General features: G+C 35.4%; 1 protein-coding gene across 1 annotated transcript; it reads right to left on the bottom strand.

Moving 5' to 3' along the window:
• Positions 1-17895: 17895 nt before the first annotated feature.
• On the bottom strand, positions 17896-20315 carry LOC125652218 (uncharacterized). Its single transcript, XM_048881243.2, has 3 exons — positions 19966-20315; positions 19729-19827; positions 17896-18910 (listed from the first exon to the last, which is right to left on the bottom strand). The coding sequence occupies exons 1-3, from the start codon at positions 20023-20025 to the stop codon at positions 18554-18556; spliced, it is 516 nt and encodes a 171-aa protein (XP_048737200.1). The 5' UTR covers positions 20026-20315; the 3' UTR covers positions 17896-18553.
• Positions 20316-22819: the final 2504 nt, after the last annotated feature.

Below are 22819 nucleotides of genomic sequence, written 5' to 3'. Positions count from 1 at the left end.
AAAGAGTTCAGTTATACAATATTTCGTTTCGGTTTGGTTTAGCATTTTACAGTAACCCAATTTTGAGTCGAGGCTAGTCGTAAACGAAAAATCTAAGGAATATAAAAAATTTGGTCTTAAGAATACATCGTACCTTTAACACCTGGATCCAAATCAAGTACATGTATAGGATTAACGGATAAGGCACTTTATTAGCATATACAAGGTAAAGTATTCCTAGTTAGTGGATTGTTAAATCGCATGCAATTTGATTGGAGTGATGAGTGTGGGTTTGAAGAGGAAAACTTCCATTTCACAAAATGCTGACTTGACTGAATTTATCATTAATTTGGATCATCATTTTGGGTATCATATGAATACATAACAAATGAAGATGTCACAATGTCTTAACATATTTATTTTTAGAAATCTTTTCACAAGAATCGTGGTCAGGGGTTGGGTACTACATGTACCGACACATATTCATTTTGCTTACAATGTGAGGCAACGTATTTGGTGTTAAACAACACATGCGCTATTTACATATGAGTAACCTCTTGAGGTTTTTTTTTTCAGACAAGTGCTGAAGTTCAAATCCAGGAGTTATACAAGTCATTTGTCAAAAGTTATGCCTTTCTTGACATGACGAACAAAGCTGTACAGGAAATCGATCCTACTTCTGAAATTTACAAAGAGGTGGAGGAACTAAAGATACAAATCAGAAAAATTATCTGTAAAATAGATCTGCTACTAAGAAACAAAGGCAACGTTATGAATGATTTCCCTCTTTATGTCAAACGGAAGGAAACTACCATTTTTCTCCCACAACTCGGTTTAGGCTTGAATTTGTACATATATGTAAATCAGATACAGGATTTTCTGGAAACTGTAGACTTTGTTGAAAGACGCTATTTACGATCTCTCGTATTTTAAGCATATAGTTTAGACACATGGACTATGGATGAAATTACCTACAGTATGTTTAAAGCGGGATTGGACATATTTTAGACGTTTACTATGCGTACATGATGTACTTTACTCTCAGGGATAACTGAAAATGGCATTATATGTAATGTATTGGTTATTACTATATTATTATATTACTGATATCAAGAATGGTAACTTTTTAAATTGTTTTTTCGTATTTTAAAAAAAAATTATGAAGAGCATTCTTGTCCATATTCCATAACAGTCATTTGTTTTAATATGTTACTTCATCTTTAGGTATATATATATTTTATTAAGTTATTTTACAAATAACAATCCTATTCTATAAGTGTTTTATCCTTAATTGTATTGATGACAATACTGTACCAGTGATTAAGTTTACGTGATATATATAATTATATGAAATTATTATTATTACTATTAATGTGTATTTACTATTTCATACAAGTATATACAATGACGCATGGGTAGACAGGCAAATCTTTGACATGTATTGGAATTTTCGATATTTTACATATCAAAATACATATCAAATCAGGTTAAAAGCTCTACCTGGTACTGCAACCAAATCCTTTTTAAATAAATGTAGATACAAGTTCGTATTAATGTTGACATATTCTATGCAATCTCTTCCATATTGTGTATATCATTTTGTTTTTTCGTATTTTAAAAAAAAATAGTTTTATACATGTTTTTACAACTTATTGATTAAAGCATTATTCAAAATATGTACATTGTAATCTATTTGTATGTTGTGTGGTCTTGTGAATGTTTTCTCTGCTGACATTACTCCAGAAACAGATACTTCGATACTGAACTTTCCTAGCTAGAACATACCAAAATAAATACTCGTATAAAAAGGAAATGGTGCTATAATGAATAGAGAAACAACAGATATTGACATACGCCGGGAAACATCCGTGAATCTCATACTGTGAATAACAGATCAAAAGTGGTCCTCAAAGTTTCTCGATTAATCTCGCTTCGTTCAATTCATGAGCTTTATTTCCTGTATTTCTTCCAAAACATGAATCTAGGCATCACCATTCTGCTTAAGTTAATCAAATTTGTCTCAAAATTAACAGGTGCAGTACATGTATAATTGTGCCTACCCTACCCAGAAGGGAGACATATTGTTTTAGTGTGAATTCTTCTTTTTCCGCGTCTCATACAAAGTTTGTCCGGGCCATAACGTTTTTGTCTTTCGACATAGGCCTTTGATGTTTGCTATGTGGGTATACCGTGATAAGACAGTGTGTCGCGTACCATTTTGTTGATGACCTTTGACCTTGACTTTTTATGTACAGGTCAAATAATAGAATTTCTTGGGCATTTCTTTTGTCAGGACCATAACTTTTTTGTCTTTTGACATAGGCCTTTGATATTTGGTATGTAGGCATACCATGATAAGACAGTGTGTCGTGTACTTGTTTGATGAACTTTATGTAATGGTCAAATTAGAATTATTTTGGCATTTTTATTCTCCAGACCACAACTTTTTTGTCTTTTAACATAGGCCTTTGATATTTGATTGTATCTTGCTTAACGTCTCACTCGAGAATTTTTCACTCATATGGAGACGTCACCAAGACCGGTGAAGGACTTCAAATTTAGGTCTATGCCCGGCGCTTACGGCCATTGAGCAGTGAGGGTTCTTTAGCGTGCCACACCTACTGTGACACGGGTCATCCGTTTTTAAGGTCATCTCCGAGGACCCGTGACATTCACACCTAATACCGAGCGTTTGGCGATGGAACTGTCACTCTTTTGATATTTGGTATGTGTGTATACCATGATAAGACAGTATGTCATGTGCCATTTTTTGATGACCTTTGACCTTCACCTTTCATGTAAAGGTCAAATGATAGAATTTTGGGGCATTTTTATTGTCTAGACCATAACATTTTTTTTTGCATATCCCTTTGGTATGTAGTATGTAGGTATACTATGATAAGACAGTGAGTGTGTCACGTGCCATATTTGATGGCCTTTGGCTTTGACCTTTAATGTAAATGTCAAATAATAGAATTTTTGGAGCTTTTTGTTTGTCCGGACCATAATTTTGTTTTGTTTTGACATAGGCCTTTCATATTGGTATGTTAGCAAGTTTAATTTACTATCATATGTTCACAACACTGTTCCTTGTTTGAAGCTCCTTTGTTAGCTGACCTGTTTTTATATTCATATAAGGCAACATTTATTCAGAAACTTCTACGTGAGAAGAAAAAATCTTTTGCTGTGGCCTTCAGTTCGACATTTAGATATATCGACGACGTTTTATCTATTAACAATAATAACTTTCATTCATATGTCGATTCGATATATCCCTGCAGGCTCAAAATAAAAGACACCACAGAGTCGTTCACTTCTGCTTCATACTTAGATATTTTATTGAAAGTGGATATTGACGGCAAACTAACCACTCAACTTCATGACAAATGGGATGATGAATTTTCTCCAACTAGCTTTGCACCTTCAGGCGTTTCTCTCCGCTGTATTCGACCCCAGACAACCGCCGGACGTGTAACGTCAAAAAGCAACTTTCTTATGTTCCTTATTTCATATTTTCACTCATATTAACCGTCAAGTGTCCAGGTAATGCAGGGTAGAACCTGAGTTCTGAGTCCGATCCTTGTTACAAATGTATATTGATTGTGTTTGGAAGGCTGGTGTTCTAAGAGAGGTGGAAATATAAACCTAGAAAGTGGAAGACTCGCATTAGAATAGTTAAAGATATAGCGATATACCTCTTCCTCCCCCACATTACGCTACTGAACACACAGCTATCTCTATGCACGATCCAAATTAAAACTATAAAAACACACCCTATTTGTTGAAAAGAAATGAGCTTCAAAATATACTTCCTTCTTTTGTGTTTGACTTTTCTTACTGCTACCTAAACCAGATTACACGGATTTCCAAGTTTTGGAAGATGTCCTCAAGCTTTGTATGTTAATTGATGTTATATCAGTTTGGCATTCCTTTCCTATTTGGTTTTCTTATGCTAATTCAATATTGTTGACACAATTAATGCGGGCGAAACCGGGGTCTCTCTCTCTCTCTCAGTCTTCCCCTATTCATATTTCCGCCCCTTTCTCCCAGTCTGGCCCCATAATGACTAATATATAATTATACAAGTAGGATCTGTTGGGTAGCCTAGTGCTTAGGGTGCTTGTTTTGCAACCGAGATTTCCCGATTCTTGATCAAGGCGCCGCATGAAACCCAATACATTTTACATATGAAAGGCGAAGATAACGAACAATAATATTTCATACATATATGTAGTTATCGTCATCATCTTCATTGGCTTCTAATAGGCTTTATTAACGGATTCTGTAATCAAATCATAAAACGAAGCACAGAACTAATACAACATGGCAAGCTGCAGCAATCATTCAACTCACTTCTCAAGAAATTGTCTAATGGAACTTGCCTACTATTCTTCAACCCCCAACTTGCTTATCTATTTGCGTCTATGGTATACAATTTTGCTGCCGGAATAGCCAATGCAAATGAAATAGATTTCCCAACAAATATCGGCAAACTTTAGACCTCTAACTTTAAAAAAAAAAAAAAAAAATTCTCTTAATTCTGAAAACTTCTCGATTTTTGTCCTTGGAAGAATGCATATGAAAGCTTGTTTATTGAAATCAACCAGGAAGCCTAAATGTTTTGGGCATTGAACAGGGGACACACTTCCTCAACCTAAAATATTGCCCAATCTTGTAAATACTTGACAAACAATAAAGACGCCATTTCTGTTTTCCTACAACCCTGTACTTCATTTCTGACAGATTCCCCCTCTAATTCACCTACATGTATCAACCTGTGGTTGATGTACTGCAAAATAGGAACTCCCAACTATCTACAATACCCGGTAGCAACCATACCAAGTGAATGATATATGATAGCACTACTCCTAAAACCATGTAATACCCACTAAATTGAATTCCGAAATAGGTTCTAGAGCTTTCACTCAACAATACATAATCAAGTTGAATTTGCATTTCAGCTCGATTGGTCCGTCTTTGACCCACTTTTAGGCTAAAAATAGGTCAGACACTTTCCCGGGCTTTTTTCATTATGGATACAGATATTGCGCTGAAATTTAGTCACAGGCTTTCTCTTGAAGGAATACACGTTCAGTTTGCATTTCAGCTGGATTCGTCCATCCTTGGCCTACTTTTGGACTAACAATAGGTGAAACAGTTTTCTTGGCTTTTTTCATTACGGATACAGACATTGCCCTAATATTTAGTCAAATGCTTCCTTTCGGAGGAATACAAGTGCTGGTAGCACATTTCAGCTGGATTGGTACGCTATGACCTACAATGTACTTTTGGGGTAGAAGTAGGTCAAAAAGTTTTCCAGATTTTTTTTTTCGGTGTGGTCACAGGTATTGCTCTGAAATTTTGTCACAACCTTCATCCCTCTCAGAGAAATACAGAATCAATTCACTTTTCAAACATTTCAACTTAATTGGTGCACAATGACCCACTTTAGGTCTAAAAGTAGATCAAATGGTTTTCTGGATTTTTATTATCATAGACAGATATTGCACCGACGTTTTGTAACAACTTTCCTCTCATAATCAGTTCATACAAATATATGTCAGATGGATTGCTGCAACATGACCCACTGTAAGGCTTTTCTATTTAGAATGTGTGTTGTATTAAATCAAAGTGCATGATATGCCTCCAGCTTAAATTTCACTGTCCGACGGGTGTATATTGCACCGTTTGTGGTACTCTTGTTCAATCTATGAGTTAATTCTGATACAATAAATTTCTTAAAATGTTCACAGCAACTAGAATTCTGCAGATATATTGAAGGAGGTTTGTCCAAGTCATACGACTTTCCTTTAAAATGTTTCAAGAATTTGTGTAAATCTACCCCATTTATTAACCATTCACACATTTCACAAGAAATATCCAATTTTACCCATTCTTGTAAACATTCATGAATACCCCTGGCACAAAAGCATCTGCGTCTCTAAAAGGTAAATTACACATACTTGCAGTGATGTTGTTATAAACTTCATCTTCAGCAGTCACACGGTATGAGGGGTGAACCATCTCTCCATTTACATATCTTGTCTCCATTGGAAATGACAAGTTTTAAAATTGATCTAAAAAGCCTGAATTACACTCCCAAGTAGGTACAATAGGTTGAAAGATTTGGCGTTTTATCTGAAAATATAAGATTGGAGAGGTAATCCAACCCTCAACCTGTGTGAATAAAATATTCACTAACGAGCCAGTGTCGTTTGGGATGAAAGTTTAGATTACTAATTAAATATGTATCAATACCAACAACATACTCAACAGAACCATGTAATTATGAATTGCAATACAACATACACATGTAATGCTTAATACTATTACAATGATTTATCTTTCTCATTTAATTTGGGCTACCATGTGACCGGGGCGCTTACAATAGTAACATGCACTCCCTGTATAAGGCTTCTGTTTAGGAAACCTCATAGGCATAGGACCCTGCTATGCTCCCACAGTAGGTTGCCAAAATGGATAAGGGGGATTACCAGGAACAGCATTTGATCCATGAGAACTGACTGCATTTACATAAGGCATAGTGTTATTATTTTCTCTTGACTCTTTCTTTTTCTCAAAATATTTTACCATTCAGTCACCACAGAGGATATCTTTCTGTCCTCATCTGTTCCAAATAATCTCTGACATAAACCAAAAATATCGGGGTTACTTTCAAATTTTCCACAAATTTGTAAAGCTTTAGCAAAATAATCTGCCTCTTTATGACTTAGCTCTACAGATGCTATCATTACTGAAGGGGATATGAACTTAGTCAGTTTGCAAGAATGGGAATGTCCTTTAAAGCCAGGGTCACTTCTTCTCCATCTTCATCTCCTTTGACTTCCTTCATGGCATTTTCCATTTTCTCCAATCTTGTTTCTAAATCATCTTTCTTCTTGTCTATAGATATAGTGAGAACTAAATCACACCTATCTTAAATACAAAATTAGATATCAAGACTCATTTAATCAGTACGAACATTACTGTAAATGTTGAATCTTTAAGTTTTAAGATTCACCATCCCCTAGAGAAGAAGTAGCTCTGTTGTCTGCGGTTTCAGGTTCAAATAAAATCGATGACCTGGAAATGGGCATTATTCTAGGAGCCCCTACATGAAAGGTGAAGATAACGAACAGTGATCAATCTCATAACTCCTATAAGCAATACAAAATATATAGTTGGGCAAACACGGACCCCTGTACATACCAGAGGTGGGATCAGGTGTCTAGGAGGAGTAGGCATCCCCTGTGGACCGGTCACACCCGCCGTGACCCCCATATCCTGATCAGGTAAACGGAGCTATCCGCAGCTAAAACCAGCGCTCCAAGAACATCATTCGCCATACATATAGCTATATGCATACGAAGTCTAGCATTTTCAATCTATCTTTGTTTTCCTGCCACAATTAAGATCTTGTTTGACTCTTCCCCAGTCAAGCTTTTAAACCCTGTTTCCAGTTCCTCAATAGAGTATTTCGTCAATGCATGTCCATTCTTTAACCTGGATAACTCCCTTTCCTCAACCGAATCTGTTTTATGGACGCAAGGCTAAAGGCAGAATGTTCTTTCCTAGAAGTGAAAGTCTTTGTTTCAAAGTGATAGACATGTGAAAGTACCAATTACAAAATGTTATTATAATGATTACTATAGTTATTATTATTCCACAAACACAAACATCAAATGCACATGTAGAGGACCACACAATAACAAACAAATGGGGTGTAAACTAAACTTTCAAAAGGTGCTCCCTGAATTCAACAAAACTTGTATGACATTCCAAAATTATTCCAAAAGGTGCGCACCAAATACAAGAAAACGTGTATATCACCAGTATTAACAAACATGGACCCAAAATACAGGAAAACTTGTATAACACCAGTATAAACAAGCCTAGCTGGTGTAAACCGAAATAAAAGACACGCTTGTAAAACACCACTGAATTCTACGAAAAGGTGTTCACAGAATATAAGAAAACTTGTATAACACCCGAATAAACAAACATACGTGGTGAAATCGGTGAGAATTTCATAATCGATGATTGGTTTACTATAGCTCGAAATTCTATAATAAAGTCATTTAACTACTGAAAAAGTATAAGTATTTTCTGCGTTTATATTTGTTGTTTCTATTGCTGAAAAACTGTAAATGAATATTTTCTGTGTGTATTTGCTATTCTTTTACTATCTATCTTAAAGAGACACTACAGCTCATTTTGCGCAAAAATCATGAAATGACAATTTTCCCAGCGCTTTCTCAATTTTTGTTGCATTGTTGAAAGTATGAACTTTGCGAAAATAACACTTATCTAAAGTTAAAAATTATCGTTTTAACGTAAAAATTAATACTTTTTGATGGCCTATACACAAACTATCGAGTCTCCTCCTTTCAGTCTTCAGACGCATGCGCATAGACAGTAAACAGTGCAGCATGTCGTCCAGAGAGAGAAAGTGTAGTTGATAGATCTAGAATTTTGAAAGATTCTGTGAGAAAAGAGGCAAAAATAGCATGAGATAAAACTCATACGTGAAGTAAAATTTACCATGGGATCAGTATGACCGTTGGAAAACAAAGAGCTCGGAGAAACACATGTAACTCAGTGGCGGATCTAGGATTTCCGAAGAGGGGTGTGAAAGTCAAAGATTAGCCAAAGTAACCGGCCATTCTGGTGCAAAATTTGGATTTTCATTCACAATCTGTGGGGTAAAAAGGGAGGGGGATCCTGGCCCCCTAAATCTGCCATTGAGACTAGCTGCGAAGACACCACGTTTAAAAGTAAGTGCTATTTTTATCTGAACACGACACGTGTTAGTTGTAAAAACAACGGTCAATGGGAACATGGAAGGTTTCTGTTGAAATAATGATTTGTAATTACTTATTATAAGGAGCAGGGAATAATCTTATACTTGAAAGGTGAGTGTGGACCCCCTTGAAGGGGAATTTAAATAATTTCCTACAGAACACCTTTGCTGTCATTCAAAACCACGTGATGTAAATAAGCATTCAAAAGTCCGAGTCAGCATGAAGAAACCTTTGAATTCCGAACGATCTTCAAAGCGCAGTTGAGAGTAAATTGATGCATCCCAATTGTTCAAAATTGTCAGTATCGATATGAAATTTATCATTTTATCAATACATGGTTTAAAAAACACTTTATTAAAATGTGGAAAATGAGATGTAGTGTCTCTTTAATATCCTTTAATTATATACATAAAAGCCAATACGAATTTTTAGAAGGGTCTACGCGCCAAAAACGGATATCGTTTGCTTCAATTGTATCCCGACATATCAAAGTGACATGTCATTAGCATACGATGATCCGTGTACTGATCACTAGCCATTGTGGTTCAGTTAATTCTTTATTGGTACTCTATTAGTGAAAAGCTGTAACAAAAATACTGTAAATGTATTACATTTGGCTGTGTATTCTATTTAGCGCCTTTGGCGGAACGCAGCTTCCGCTAAATCAAGTACATCGCTAAATGCCATCCGTAAATCTAGATGTTTAAAGTAATTCAGGAATGCGCTAAATCAAATCTACACTAACTTGTTGAAAAAACGATTTCCGCCAAATATCGTACACGCCAAATATAATACGTTTACAGTATTACACTCTATTACAATTCAGAAAATGTAGACATTACACATGACATAATGGTGTAACAATGAATAAATCAATATAATAAATATGACTGACTGAATTATGACTAAATATCACTTGCTTAATAACACATGGTTGACAAAAAATACACCTAAATTCTCTATGATTTACACCGAGAAATTACGCAAGATAATAAAAATGTATGACATATATATAGAACTGAAAATGACTACCTTATAAATCTTACTTTGAAAGTTTCAAAGACTAGTTTATGCATGGGTGAAACATAGCACGAACAGTTTTCCCGCCAAAGGTCTAAATAACTTGCATGAACTTTTGTATAAATATTGACTGCAAATGTATCTTATGTACATAAAAAGAAATTAAACATAAGAAAACACAAAATTACTTACACTGTGGGACTACATCACTGGAAAAAGGTGTACGCTTGTACAAGGTAGAAACTGTGCGGTGTGCACGGGCTCAGTGCAAAACTTTGTAAACAAAGAGTAAAAAAATGGGTCATAACTCTTACACAAAAAACCGAGTCGTTTCTAGAATAATTCGTGTATATCACTACAATCCGGCATAATTAAAATAAATAAAGGAAATTCATTTTATTAAAAAAGAAATTTATTGTCACTAATTGAAAACACGATACGCACGTGCAGAGTAACAGTGCCCTTTGAAAGCGGTTTCTATCTACATAATTTACACATCGCTTTCCTCGTATCAATATTTTCTTTGATAGATAGTCCTTCGTTTATATATCTGAATCAAAAGTACGTCTATCCGACCATGTGAACGTGTTTTATTCCCTAGCAATATATATAGACTAATGCCACCATTACGATAAACCAAACTTTTAGGTTAATTTATAGGTTACAGCAAGAATATTCTTCAAAAACTAAAGTCGTCAAGAAAAGAAAATCTAAAAGCCGATTAATTAGATTAAATTTTTCATAATCGAGCGCTCACAGTGTGCCAACAATCGACTGATTGGAACACCACTACAAGACAACTTGTAAAACACCATTGAATTCTACCAAAAGGTGTTCACAGAATACAAGAAAACTTGTATAACACCAGAACCGATTAACATGGTGTAAACCAAAATACAAAACATATATATAATATAACACCACAATAAAACGATGAAGAGTAGAACTTACAAAACATATATATAATATAACACCACAATAAAACGATGAAGAGTAGAACTTACAAAACATATATATAATATAACACCACAATAAAACGATGAAGAGTAGAACTTACAAAACATATATATAATATAACACCACAATAAAACGATGAAGAGTAGAACTTACAACAGATAAGCGACATACATTTTTCACACTCCAAAACAGTGGCGTAGCTTCCATTGAGGCAACCGAGGCAGCTGCCTCGGTAAAAAAAAAACAAAAAAACACCTTTTACGTTGTTAAAATGTCGATAGCTTCTGGGGGGCTGCGCCCCCAGACCCCCTGCCTCGGTAATATTCGAACCCAAGCTACGCCTATGCAAAAGCAATCCGGAATTTTTCTACCGCATTCGCATGCAACATAAAGAATGGCGCGAAAAAAATAAAAAATACGTGGTCAAGAGACGGGAAAAATAATAACGAAAAATGTTCAAGCACACAAGAATAACTAAAAAAAAAAAAAAACCAAAATAAGACAGGTATGCTTACTATGGGGAATAAAACTTTCGAGACAACAAGACTCACTCAGTAAATCGGAGTCGATCCAGACACCAGTGAGAGCTCAACACCTCTGCGCAAGGATGCTGAAAAATAACCTCCAAATCCTGTTTAAGGTCACCCCCTGTGTTTTGCATACAGTGCAGGCCCAGTATAGTTGAAAAGGGAATTGCTGCTCTTGATGTACTGATTAACGCGTTTCCCAATGTACACACTCACTTCATTTCTATAGATAGGGGCTTTATTTGGAAATTTCTGTTGAATTTGCCTATACTGTGCCATTGCTGTCTTTCCACAATCAATGCTGTCACATTTGATAATCACAGCAAAAATTACTCTTTCCTCCTACACTTTCCACATAGAACCCAATTACTTTTGCAATGTACTTGGGTATCGTTGAGTAGGCCATCTTCTATATCAATATTTTTGTAATCATGACTCGAACACCAATATCAAGTGCAAGATGCTTTCTTTATCAGATCACCAGTGGATTTTTAAGTAAGTTTGTCTTCTCAGGGAGCAATGATCCATTTGGCTTCACATCTATCGCTGATAGAGTAAATTGTTGTAATGAGTGCAATTTCTTCGTCTTTTTCCCCATTAAATTCTGACACTTCTTTGTTATATGCATGGCATCATGAGGGTATGAAGGTTCATCACAATCTATCATGCGTCTTCTTAAGACTGTTAGGTCATCATTGGTATGCCGCAGTAAACGAACTATGTTATGGCAAGCAAACTATATCATCTTTCTGACGCACAAGTTGGTGTACATGAAGACCTTTAAAGACATCCATTCATAAAGATCTAGCAGGTCTAGCAAGTGGAGATATTGGTAATGCATACATTGGTTCAGATTAATATATTGTTATCATCTTCTTCACCAAGTACCCAGGAATACAAGTAAAATCACGGATCTTCGGATATGACCTTAAACACGGGGTCCTGTATGACGACAGGTATTTGTACAATGAACAACCTCACTGCATCGTCACTAAACATGTAGGTAGGTGATGATATCATGGCTAGAATATAATAGCTAAGACCTATAACTCGAGTCCTGTGAACCGTTTCGTGAAAAAATGATTCCAATTTAAACGCCTGAAGTATGACGTGGTATGGAACCAAACCCATATCTTCACTCTTCAACACTTAGGGGTTAAAACAAACACACTGAAACTTGGATGAGAGGTAATACAAGTTAATAAGTTTTGATCAGGCATGTGTATATATGTAGATTATTGCAAAATTTAGTTGCTCTTGTAGCAAAAGACCTTAGTTGTTAGATTGATTGATTTTATATCTCGAGAATATTTCACTCATATGGAGACGTCACCATGGCCGTTGAAGGGCTGCAAAATTTATGCGCTTACGGCCTTTGAGCAGGGAGGGATCTGTATCGTGCCACACCTGCTGTGACACGGGACCTCAGTTTTTGCGGTCTCATCCGAAGGACCGCCCCATTTAGTCGCCTCTTACGACAAGCAAGGGGTTCTGAGGACCTATTCTAACCCGGATCCCGGGGGGGGGGGGTACTGAGGACCTATTCTAACCCGGATCACGGGGGGGGGGGGGTTACTGAGGACCTATTCTAACCCAGATCCCGGGGGGGGGGGGTACTGAGGACCTATTCTAACCCGGATCCCCAGGGGATTAGTTGTTAGACAATCTATGCTAGCTACAATGCACTTCATATAGATCCTAGGAAAAGTTATGAATATGAGAAAGAAAACGAGGATATATATGTACGTTGTTGATATAATTTCAAATCACTTATATAACTTCTAGGAAAAGTTATGACAACTAGGATATATATGTACTTGATGATAAAATTTCAAATCTTATAAATATGAACCCACTACAAGTATAATTGCATCATAATAACATCGATGATTTTGTTAGTAAAACACACACACACACACACACACGTACGTATATGTATGTATTTATGCATATACAATGTATGGTGGTTTTCTTGTTGTGAAAGAGGAGCTAGGTTATATGAATTACATGTACCTAAGTTCCATATACACTACCACAACTAAGACAGATTCTGATCTTACAGGTTCTCAAGAGCTAACTTTATCTGATGATTCAACAAACACAAAAGCTAACTTTATCTGATGATTCAACAAACACAAAGCTAACTTTATCTGATGATTCAACAAACACAAAGCTAACTTTATCTGATGATTCAACAAACACAAAACGAATAAAACTAAAAGAGAACAAAGCTTATATGAGCAGAAGAAGGGATTCTGCCATGATAACATCACATGTGTTTTCAAAACAATGTTGTCATGCAAAATTAATGCTGTATATTCCTTAGAGAAATAACGAAAGATTGAAGGAGGGATTCTTGAATAACACTGACGCATTCAATGAAAAAGAACACAAAACATTGAATAGGCAAGAGGAATTTGAAAAAAACAACAACCTCAGAGCTGATTGATATTGCCCTAGAAAATTATACTCCCCAAGACGAACCTACTCATGAAAAGCAACGATAACGAACAGTGATCAATCTGATAACTCCCACAAGCACGTTTCAGATACCCTTAACACAGAACAAATACAAGCAGATTTGGATGAACCTCAGCAGTTGGATGCTTATTTACCTACTATCTAACCTGATTTGCATGGACATCTGGGTGAAGTGGACTTTGCACAACACTTACAGGCATCAACAAGAGAGTTCACAGTCAAGCCTCATGTTCTACCTGACTCAGAATATAGACAATTAGTACAATGTCTTAGGTTTCAAGCAACGCCTGGATCGGAAAATGTCGGGTGCGAAATAAGCGCCCTAAGCACTAGACTACTGCAACATGTCCTACTTGTATAATTATAAATTTGACTGGGTAAATGTTAGGGTAAAAAGGGGGAGGAAATGTGAAAAGTGGAAGGATGGGTGGGAGAGAGAGTGGAAGGAGGGAGTGAGACAGAGAGATGAGGACCCCCTGCTCCGCCCGCAATAGTTATGTAGCTGACTTTGAATTAACATAAAATACCAAATAGGGAAGAAATACCAAACTGATTTAACATCAACTAACATTTCAAGCTTTAGGACTTCATCCAAAACTGTGAAATCCATATACCCTGGTTCAGGTAGTAGTAGGGAAAGTCAAACACAAATACAGAATTATATTTTGAAGCCGTCTTTTCTTTTCAACAAATTGGGTGTATTGTTATAGCTTTATTTTGGATTGTACATAGGTTAGTTGGTTGTATATTTTTCACTCCTATGGAGACGTCACCATTGCCGGTGAAAGGCTGTAAAATTTAGGCCTATGCTCGGTGCTTATGGTCTTTCCGCAGAGAGGGATTTTTATCGTGTCACACCTACTGTGACAAGGGGCCTTGGTTTTAGCTGTATCCGAAGGACCGCCCTATTTATTCTTTACTGGGTCGAATGAATATGAGTTACCGTACCTATACTGGATTCCTAAACTACATAAAAACCTTTACAAACAAAGATACATTGCTGGATCCAGTAAGTGCTCTACCAAGCCCCTTCTTTGCTCCTCACAAAACTATTAACAGATGTGAAGGAGAAACTTCAAACTTACTGTGCGACTACATATGCCATCAAATGTGGATTATAAAAAATTCTAAAGAATTTTTAGTAAACTTAAAATCACAAAACTTTTCCCAAATCAATAAAATTAAACCCTATGACTTTTTAACACTTTACACGACCATTCCTCACGATAGATCAAGACTTGATTTTTGACATCATAGACAGTTGCTTCTTCAACGAAAATGGAAAACGGAAATATTCATATCTAGTGATCAGTCATCCAAAAAATTGCAATGTTCAACACCATTCATTCCACGCACAAGTACTCTGAAGTTGAAATAAAAAATATGCTAGAGTTCCTCATTGACAATATCTTTGTAGTATTTGGTGATCAGGTCTTCCAACAGTCTTTTGGAATTGCCATGGGCACGAATTGTGCTCTATTGTTAGCTGACATGTTTCTATATTCATATGAAGCAGAATTTATTCAGAAACGTCTATGTGAGAAGAAAAAATCTCGTGCTGTGGCCTTCAATTCGACATTTAGATATATCGACGACATTTTGCCAATTAACAATTGTTATAATTCATATGTCGATTCGATATATCCCTGTGACCTCGAAATAAAAGACACTACAGAGTCGTCCACCTCTTCTTCATACTTAGATATTTTATTGAAAGTGGACATTAACGGCAAACGGACAACTCAACTGTATGACAAACGGGATGATTTCAGCTTCTCCATCGTCAACTTCCCATATTTATGCAGCAATATTTCATTATCACCTGCATATGGTGGTTATGTCTCTCAACTGATTCGATACGCAAGAGCTTGTTCTGTCTATAGTCAGTTTTTAAATCGAGGCAAGCTACTGACAGACAAGTTAATTGTACAAGGGTTTCAACAATCTCGATTGAAGTCAGCATTTCGCAAATTCTATGGTCGTTATAACGATCTAGTTCGTCAATACAACCTATCATTGGATCAAATGCTGTCTGACGTGCTTCATACCGATTGTTAGGTCGTTCTTGGCACACTGATTTTGACTACGAATGACTCTTTTACCTGATCAGGATATGGGACTCACGGCGGGTGTGACCGGTCGACAGCGGATGCTTACTCCTCCTAGGCACCTGGTCCAGGGGTCCGTGTTTACTAAACTGTATTTTGTATTGCTTATGGGAGTTATGATATTTATCACTGTTCGATATCTTCACCTTTTCGTACGACAAGCAAGGGGGGAGCTATGTTTGTTCCGTGGAGTAACGTAGAAAAAAATCCTTATACAAGTAAAGTGGAGAAGCAAAAGGTATACCTTAATACCTATAAATATTCCAACGCTAGGCTTACACATTTCTAGGTTTGTGTTCCCACCTCTCTTAGAACACCAGCCTTCCGTACACAAGCAGGATACATTTGACTATCACATTCGTAACGTCAATAAGAAGAAACGATCTCTGAACGCAGATTAAAAGCGAGTGTTTCACCACTGGATTACCTGGACACTTGACGGTTAATATATGTGAAATAAGGAACAATGAAAGTTGCTTTCTGTCTTGACATGTACGGGAGTTTGTCAGGGGTTCGACTAAAACGGAGAGAGGCCCCCCTAGGTGAAGAAAATTCTTACATCGCAGCATTTTCCAGATACTAACAAGTATTTGACAAAAAGGAAGAACCTTATCCTCTTCAGTTACTCCGTTTTGAATCCATGATCATGATCCACTTTCATTTCTTCGGTAAAATAATAAGTAAAAGGGAGCAAAACTATCGCAGTAATGTGGATAATATTGCTTTCTGTTCTTGTTTTGGGATTCTTTTCTTTGTTTCAAGATCACGAAAGCTACAGCCTAGTCACGATTATGTAACAAACGGAAGAATAATTATACATGTACCTGTTAATTTTGAGACAAATTAGATTAATTTTAGCAGAATGGTGATGCCCTGATTCATGTTTTGGAAGAAATCTAGGAAATAAAGCTCATGAATTGAAGGAAGCGAGATTACTCCAAAAAATTTGGGAATCCCTTTTAAGGAAGAATGCTACACCTGAGAAATTTGAGTGGATGATTATTGGAGGATATGTGCAACAATATTGGTAAATTAAAAACTTTCAAAGAACAAGGTACGATTGTATACATAAAAAGACCCAAACATTTCTCTATAAAATGTGTCTGGAATTAACCTTAATCAGCGTTTTAAGAAAGTAAAATATATGCCAGGTATACTATGTCAACAAAATCAGAATGATATTCCTAAATGGATAGCATTATGACATCATGAATAAGACATTTTCCGCCTTTTTCTCAAAATAAGCCTGAAAACTGTCATACAGATTATTGCTCAGGAAAAGATGTGTGCATTTGTCGAGCAAAATGATAATTATATTGTGTATTATTTTCAGATGAAAAACATGTTTGAATATGAATTTGCTCGACGCATGCGCTGTATGTTTTCTGAAAGGTAAACCACCTGAATTTGCGGATATTTTCATTGAAAATGGCATTTTTGCAATTCTATTCCTTATTTGAATGCCAGGGTTTGAGCTCCAAGTGAAATCATCGATATTTTGGGCCAGCTGACTTTAGAAACTGTACCTACTTCTTTACTTTATTTAGTCAAATAATGCAGTTTTAGTAGAAATAAATCTGAATTTTTTTTCAAACTCCTGCTAGACTCGAACCCGCAATATACAGTTCAGCAGTCGACGTGCTAACCTAGTGAGCTATTCAGCTAGGTAACGATATTTGAAATCAATAGGTAAATATTGCTGATATTCATATTTTCATCCATGTTTTAAAAGGAAGCCAGTCATTATGACTATATAGAGTACCTCCTTAATTGTCCTATTTTCATGGTATGAAATTCACGGATATGTACCTGCATATGTCATTCTCTGTTGTTTAATATTCTTTCTCACACAATTCCCTTCTTACCTCTGTACAATCTTAGCACTTGATGCATATTCATTTTGGTATGTTCTAGCTAGGAAAGAATACTTGTCCAGTATTGAAGTATCGATTTCCGGAATAATATCAGCAGAGAAAACATTCACAAGACCACACAACATACAAAAAGATTACAATGTGCATATTTTGAATAATGCTTTAATCAATAAGTTGTAAAAGGATGTATAAAACAATTTTTTTTGGTAAAAATACGAGAAAACAAAATGATATAAACAATATGTAAGATATTGCATAGAATATGTCGAGTGTCAACATTGGTACGTACTTGTATCTACATTTATTTAAAAAGGATTTTGGATTTTGGTTGCAGTACCAGGTAGCACTGTTAGCCTGATTTGATAAGTATTTTGGTATGTAAAATATCGACAATTCAAGTATACGCTCAACAATTGTCTCTCTACCCAGGCGTCATTGAGTATACTTATATGAAATAATAAATTTATGATAATATATATATATATATATATATGGTATATATTGTCATCAATATAATTCAATAAAAAATATATACATGTACATGAAAATGAAGTAAAAATTAAAACAAATGACATCCGATGACTGTTATGGAATGTGTACAAGTTTGTATAATACAAAAAGTTACCATTCTTGATATCGGTAATATAATAAAATAGTAATAACCAATACACTACATATAATGCCATTTTCAGTTATCCCTGAGAGTAAAGTACATTCTGTATACATAATAAATGTTCAAAATATTTCCAGGCCCGCTTCAGACGGAGCTAATTTCATCTATACTGTATGTGTCAAAACTATAGGCTTTAAAATACGAGATATCGTAAATTGCTTCTTAGAACAAAGTCTAAAGTTTCCAGAAAATCCTGTATCTGATTTACATATATGTACAAGTTCATGCCTAAACTGAATTGTGGGAAAAAAATGGTAGTTTCCTTCCGTTTGACATAAAGAGGGAAATCATTCATAACGTTGCCTTTGTTTCTTAATAACAGATCTATTTTACAGATAATTTTTCTGATTTGTATCTTTAGTTGCTCGACCTCTTTGTAAATTTCAGAAGTAGGATCGACTTCCCGTACGGCTTTGTTCGTCATGTCAAGAAAGGCATAACTTTTGACAAATGACTTGTATAACTCCTGGATTTGAACTTCAGCACTTGTCTGGAAAAAAAAACCTCAAGAGGTTACTCATATGTAAATAGCGTAATAACGTATAATTGCACGTGTTGTTTAACACCAAATACGTTGCTTCACATTGTAAGCAAAATAAATATGTGTCGATAGTACCCATCCCCTGACAACAATTCTTGTAAAAACACTTCTAGAAGGTTTAGTAATTGTGATTTCTTCATTTGTTATGTATTCATACCCAAAATGATGATCCAAATTAAGGATAAATTCAATCAAGTCAGCATTTTGTAAATTTGAAAATAGCTTCCTTTTTCAACCTCACACTAACCATTCCAATCACATTATATGCGATTTAACAACCCACCCACCCAGAACTAGGGATACCTAAGATATACAATAAAGCATATTATATATCCGTCCTTCCTATTCTTGTTTGGATGCAAGTGTTAAAGGTACAATATACTTTCTATATTGCTTTGTTTTTCTGTTTTCAACTGGCCCCGACGTAAATTTGCAGTTTCTCAAAAAATTCAACGAAGGAACCTTCGTCTTTATTTCCATGTGCATGAAAACTGGAATTTGATAGTTAAATTGAGTGATATGATCATTGATTGTCACTAAGCGTGTAAATACAGGATGAATCTACGTCCCGGATTTCATATCTCATTTACCATGTATGCTTTGTAATGGGGCGGGTACAACAATTAGCAAACTTTCTCCCTTAAAAATTGCATTCACTTCACTGATGTTCAAAGGTAGCAAAATAACGAAAATAGATCAATATACTTTGTACTACTTTCTGTTTTAAAAATTCCGAAATGGTATAGCCGTAAGCTAGTTCAACATACCTCATCATCTGCTGCCAGCTTTGATGAAAAGCAACCAAACTTTATAGTTCTGAGTTTCTGTACCAGTTGGGAGTTGGCAGGTAACCCATAAATTTTGAGCTGTTCAAATAGTTGTGATATAGTGTCTAAAGTTTCCAATTATTTAATTTTTTAAAAACGACAGGATAATTTTTGTACTTGTATTTCATCATGTGTAACTTTGAATTCAATAATAAGAATGATAAGAAATATACTCACAATTTCTGATAGTACACTTTTAGTACTATATATCAAATTATTCAGATTCTCTTCAGCCATTTGGACTATGGAAAATACATGGTTTTGGTTAAGTGCATGTGGTCGACAGGTTATACAGGGGTTCGTTGTTAAGCCACAAGAAATAGTTTCTCTTTCATTTCTAAAACCGGATGTCGTAGAAAAAGACAGAAGAGGACAAGTGTTGGACCCATCTTCATTTGAAGGATCGTTGTTTGCGGAAGTACTTTGATTGGATGGTACTTGCGGTACTTCAGTTTGCAAAGTATTCCCGGAAACACTGTCAGAAAGTGTCTGCACTCCCTCAGATGTAGTAGCCAAAGAACTGTAACTCTGAGTAGAATCCGAGACCTCTTCTGTCCCGTTGCTTTCCTCGGTCGAAATAATTTCTGTCCAATTTGTGTTCATCACCGTCTCTGGTGAAGCAGCTGAAGACATCGACCTGTTCACATGGATATCGGCGTGTTGCAAGGCAATGCAATCCCTCCTTACAAGCGGTGTCTCCTGCTCAATGTCAGTTAAGGAATTTGCTGGAAGTCTGTAACCTCGACACACAGTGACTGCAAATGAAAGAATATCAAGTTTTAAATATATTTTGTTTCAACTATATGTACTTATTAATCCGTTTACCTGGTCAAGATATAGGGCTCACGTCGGGTGGGGCCGATCAACAGAGGATGTTTACTCCTCCCATGCACCTAATTACCAACTCTGGTATGTCCAGGTGCCAGTGCTTGCTCTTCTCTTGACGTTGTATTTCTATAGGGTCTAAAAGATTTATATTCTGTTTCTTATCTTCACTATTTCATGTACACATTATAAACTAATTTTTTAAAAGACATTATAATTTGGCTATATTGACAAGGATAATATATCCCTCAGTAGTAAGTAAATAAACACAAAAATAAATTAGATTTTGATGTACAGTGTAGTTTGGGATTCTGGAAATTTCAAAGAAAGCGGAAATACCTGAACTTTGAATAAAGAACTATTCATCCTTCTCAATAATCAGATATGATAATAACTATTAAATAGTAATAATGTATGGTATGGAAATGACGATGATTCTTCCGTTATACTTTATTTGATCGATTATTTACTTTTTGGACATTAATACATTTGGTATAACGAAAATACACATGTAGATAATATATCTGATTATCGGGAAACCTATACACTTCAAATAATGAATAAATGATGAAACTAATATCATTAGATCCACTGTTTAACAGCCGTCAGCACTCAAATACCTTACATAACATCTCGTAAGTATCTAATTATCATATACATGTAATCAATGTTTAATCTTATATCATCTCTTAAAATTTGTTACTTTGTTTGATTTTCTGTATTAAAATGTCATGATCGCAAGACTTGCACCTTTCCTGACTTTGATGCAAAAGTGTTTACAGCATGCTATCTCCTGATATTTCAGAGGTGTGTTTCGGACCCAAATACCTTGGAAATCAAAAGGTGAAGCTAACGAAAAGTGATCATTCTCATAACTCCTATAAGGAATACCAAATAGAGAGTTGGGCAAACGTGGACCCCTGAACACACCAGAGGTGAGATCAAGTACCTAGGAGGAGCAAACATCTCCTGTTCACCGGTCACACCCGCCGTGAACCCTACATGTATTTCTTGATCAGGTAAACGGGCTAAACCGTAATTAAGAACAGCTTAACAATTGATATGGAAACACGTCAGATATGGAAATAATGTGACATTTAGATACGGCAGCTAACAATGAGGGATGGCATGCTTAATATATGTAATGAACAAAGTGTGTTCACTACAATTGAAATATTCATGTTTAAAGCTACAAGGCAAATATATATCCTTCGACATCCACAAATTTCAGTGAACACAGCCGGTCTTCTTTTCTTTAATTGTTAATCATTACATTTTACAATGATATGGACCGAATTAATTGATCATTATTATATATATTATTTATAGAATTTTATATTTTATTATGGTATAGATTCAATAATATTTTATTATAAGATAGATGTAATTCATTTTATTATGGTATAAATTGTAGTGAGCTTTTAACATACAGTTCAATATAACGTACATACATGTACCTCACACCATAGTCACTGAACTTATACAGTTACGTATAGTAAGTATATTGTAGAAGTCAAATCCTGAATATCAAGAGTTAAATACATAATATTATCATACGTACCGATCACAAGACACAACATGGTGTATTGTAACAAACTAAATAACTTCATCTTTACGATTTTGTCTGTTCAACTCAAACTCTGTATGGATTATCATAAATTGCAGATACGGAATTTATAAGATTAAGGACCGAATCTGATAATTTCCTTTGTTACAATTTTTTGAAGAACTCAGATAAGTTTTCTTTTGTCTTAAATTATTTATTTTCCAAAGAGCAAATGAACGTACATTTTTCATATTACCGGTAGTCAGTGTTTAAATTGTTCGTCGAAGCGAAGCCAATCATTTGCTTCAGCTACTTTCACTTTCACCATCGAATATTTTCAACTGCCTCTAATCAGAAGTCAGATTCGATTACTTTCGTTTTTAATCGTTCATCGTGTGATGAAAATTTAAACAATCAAGACGTTCGAAAACCGGAAACTTCAATTACGATAGGGCGATTGTCCAGAATTTTTTAAATTATAGTTTTCTACTTGCGAGGTGTGGAGGAATAATAACTGAAAAATTTTCAAATTCCACCGCAAAAAATTGGAGAACCATTTGTGGCAGGTAGATGAACAACATATTGTTAACAAGGCAAAGCAATCTTATAATATTAATGGTACACACTTTGATAAGTTTTAATTTTCGGAGAATCGAAGCG

Source organism: Ostrea edulis, chromosome 5, assembly GCF_947568905.1.
Source record: "Ostrea edulis chromosome 5, xbOstEdul1.1, whole genome shotgun sequence".
Classification (NCBI taxonomy): domain Eukaryota; kingdom Metazoa; phylum Mollusca; class Bivalvia; order Ostreida; family Ostreidae; genus Ostrea; species Ostrea edulis.
The sequence above is the reverse complement of the archived record's forward strand: the minus strand, read 5'-3'. Positions and strand labels throughout refer to the sequence as shown.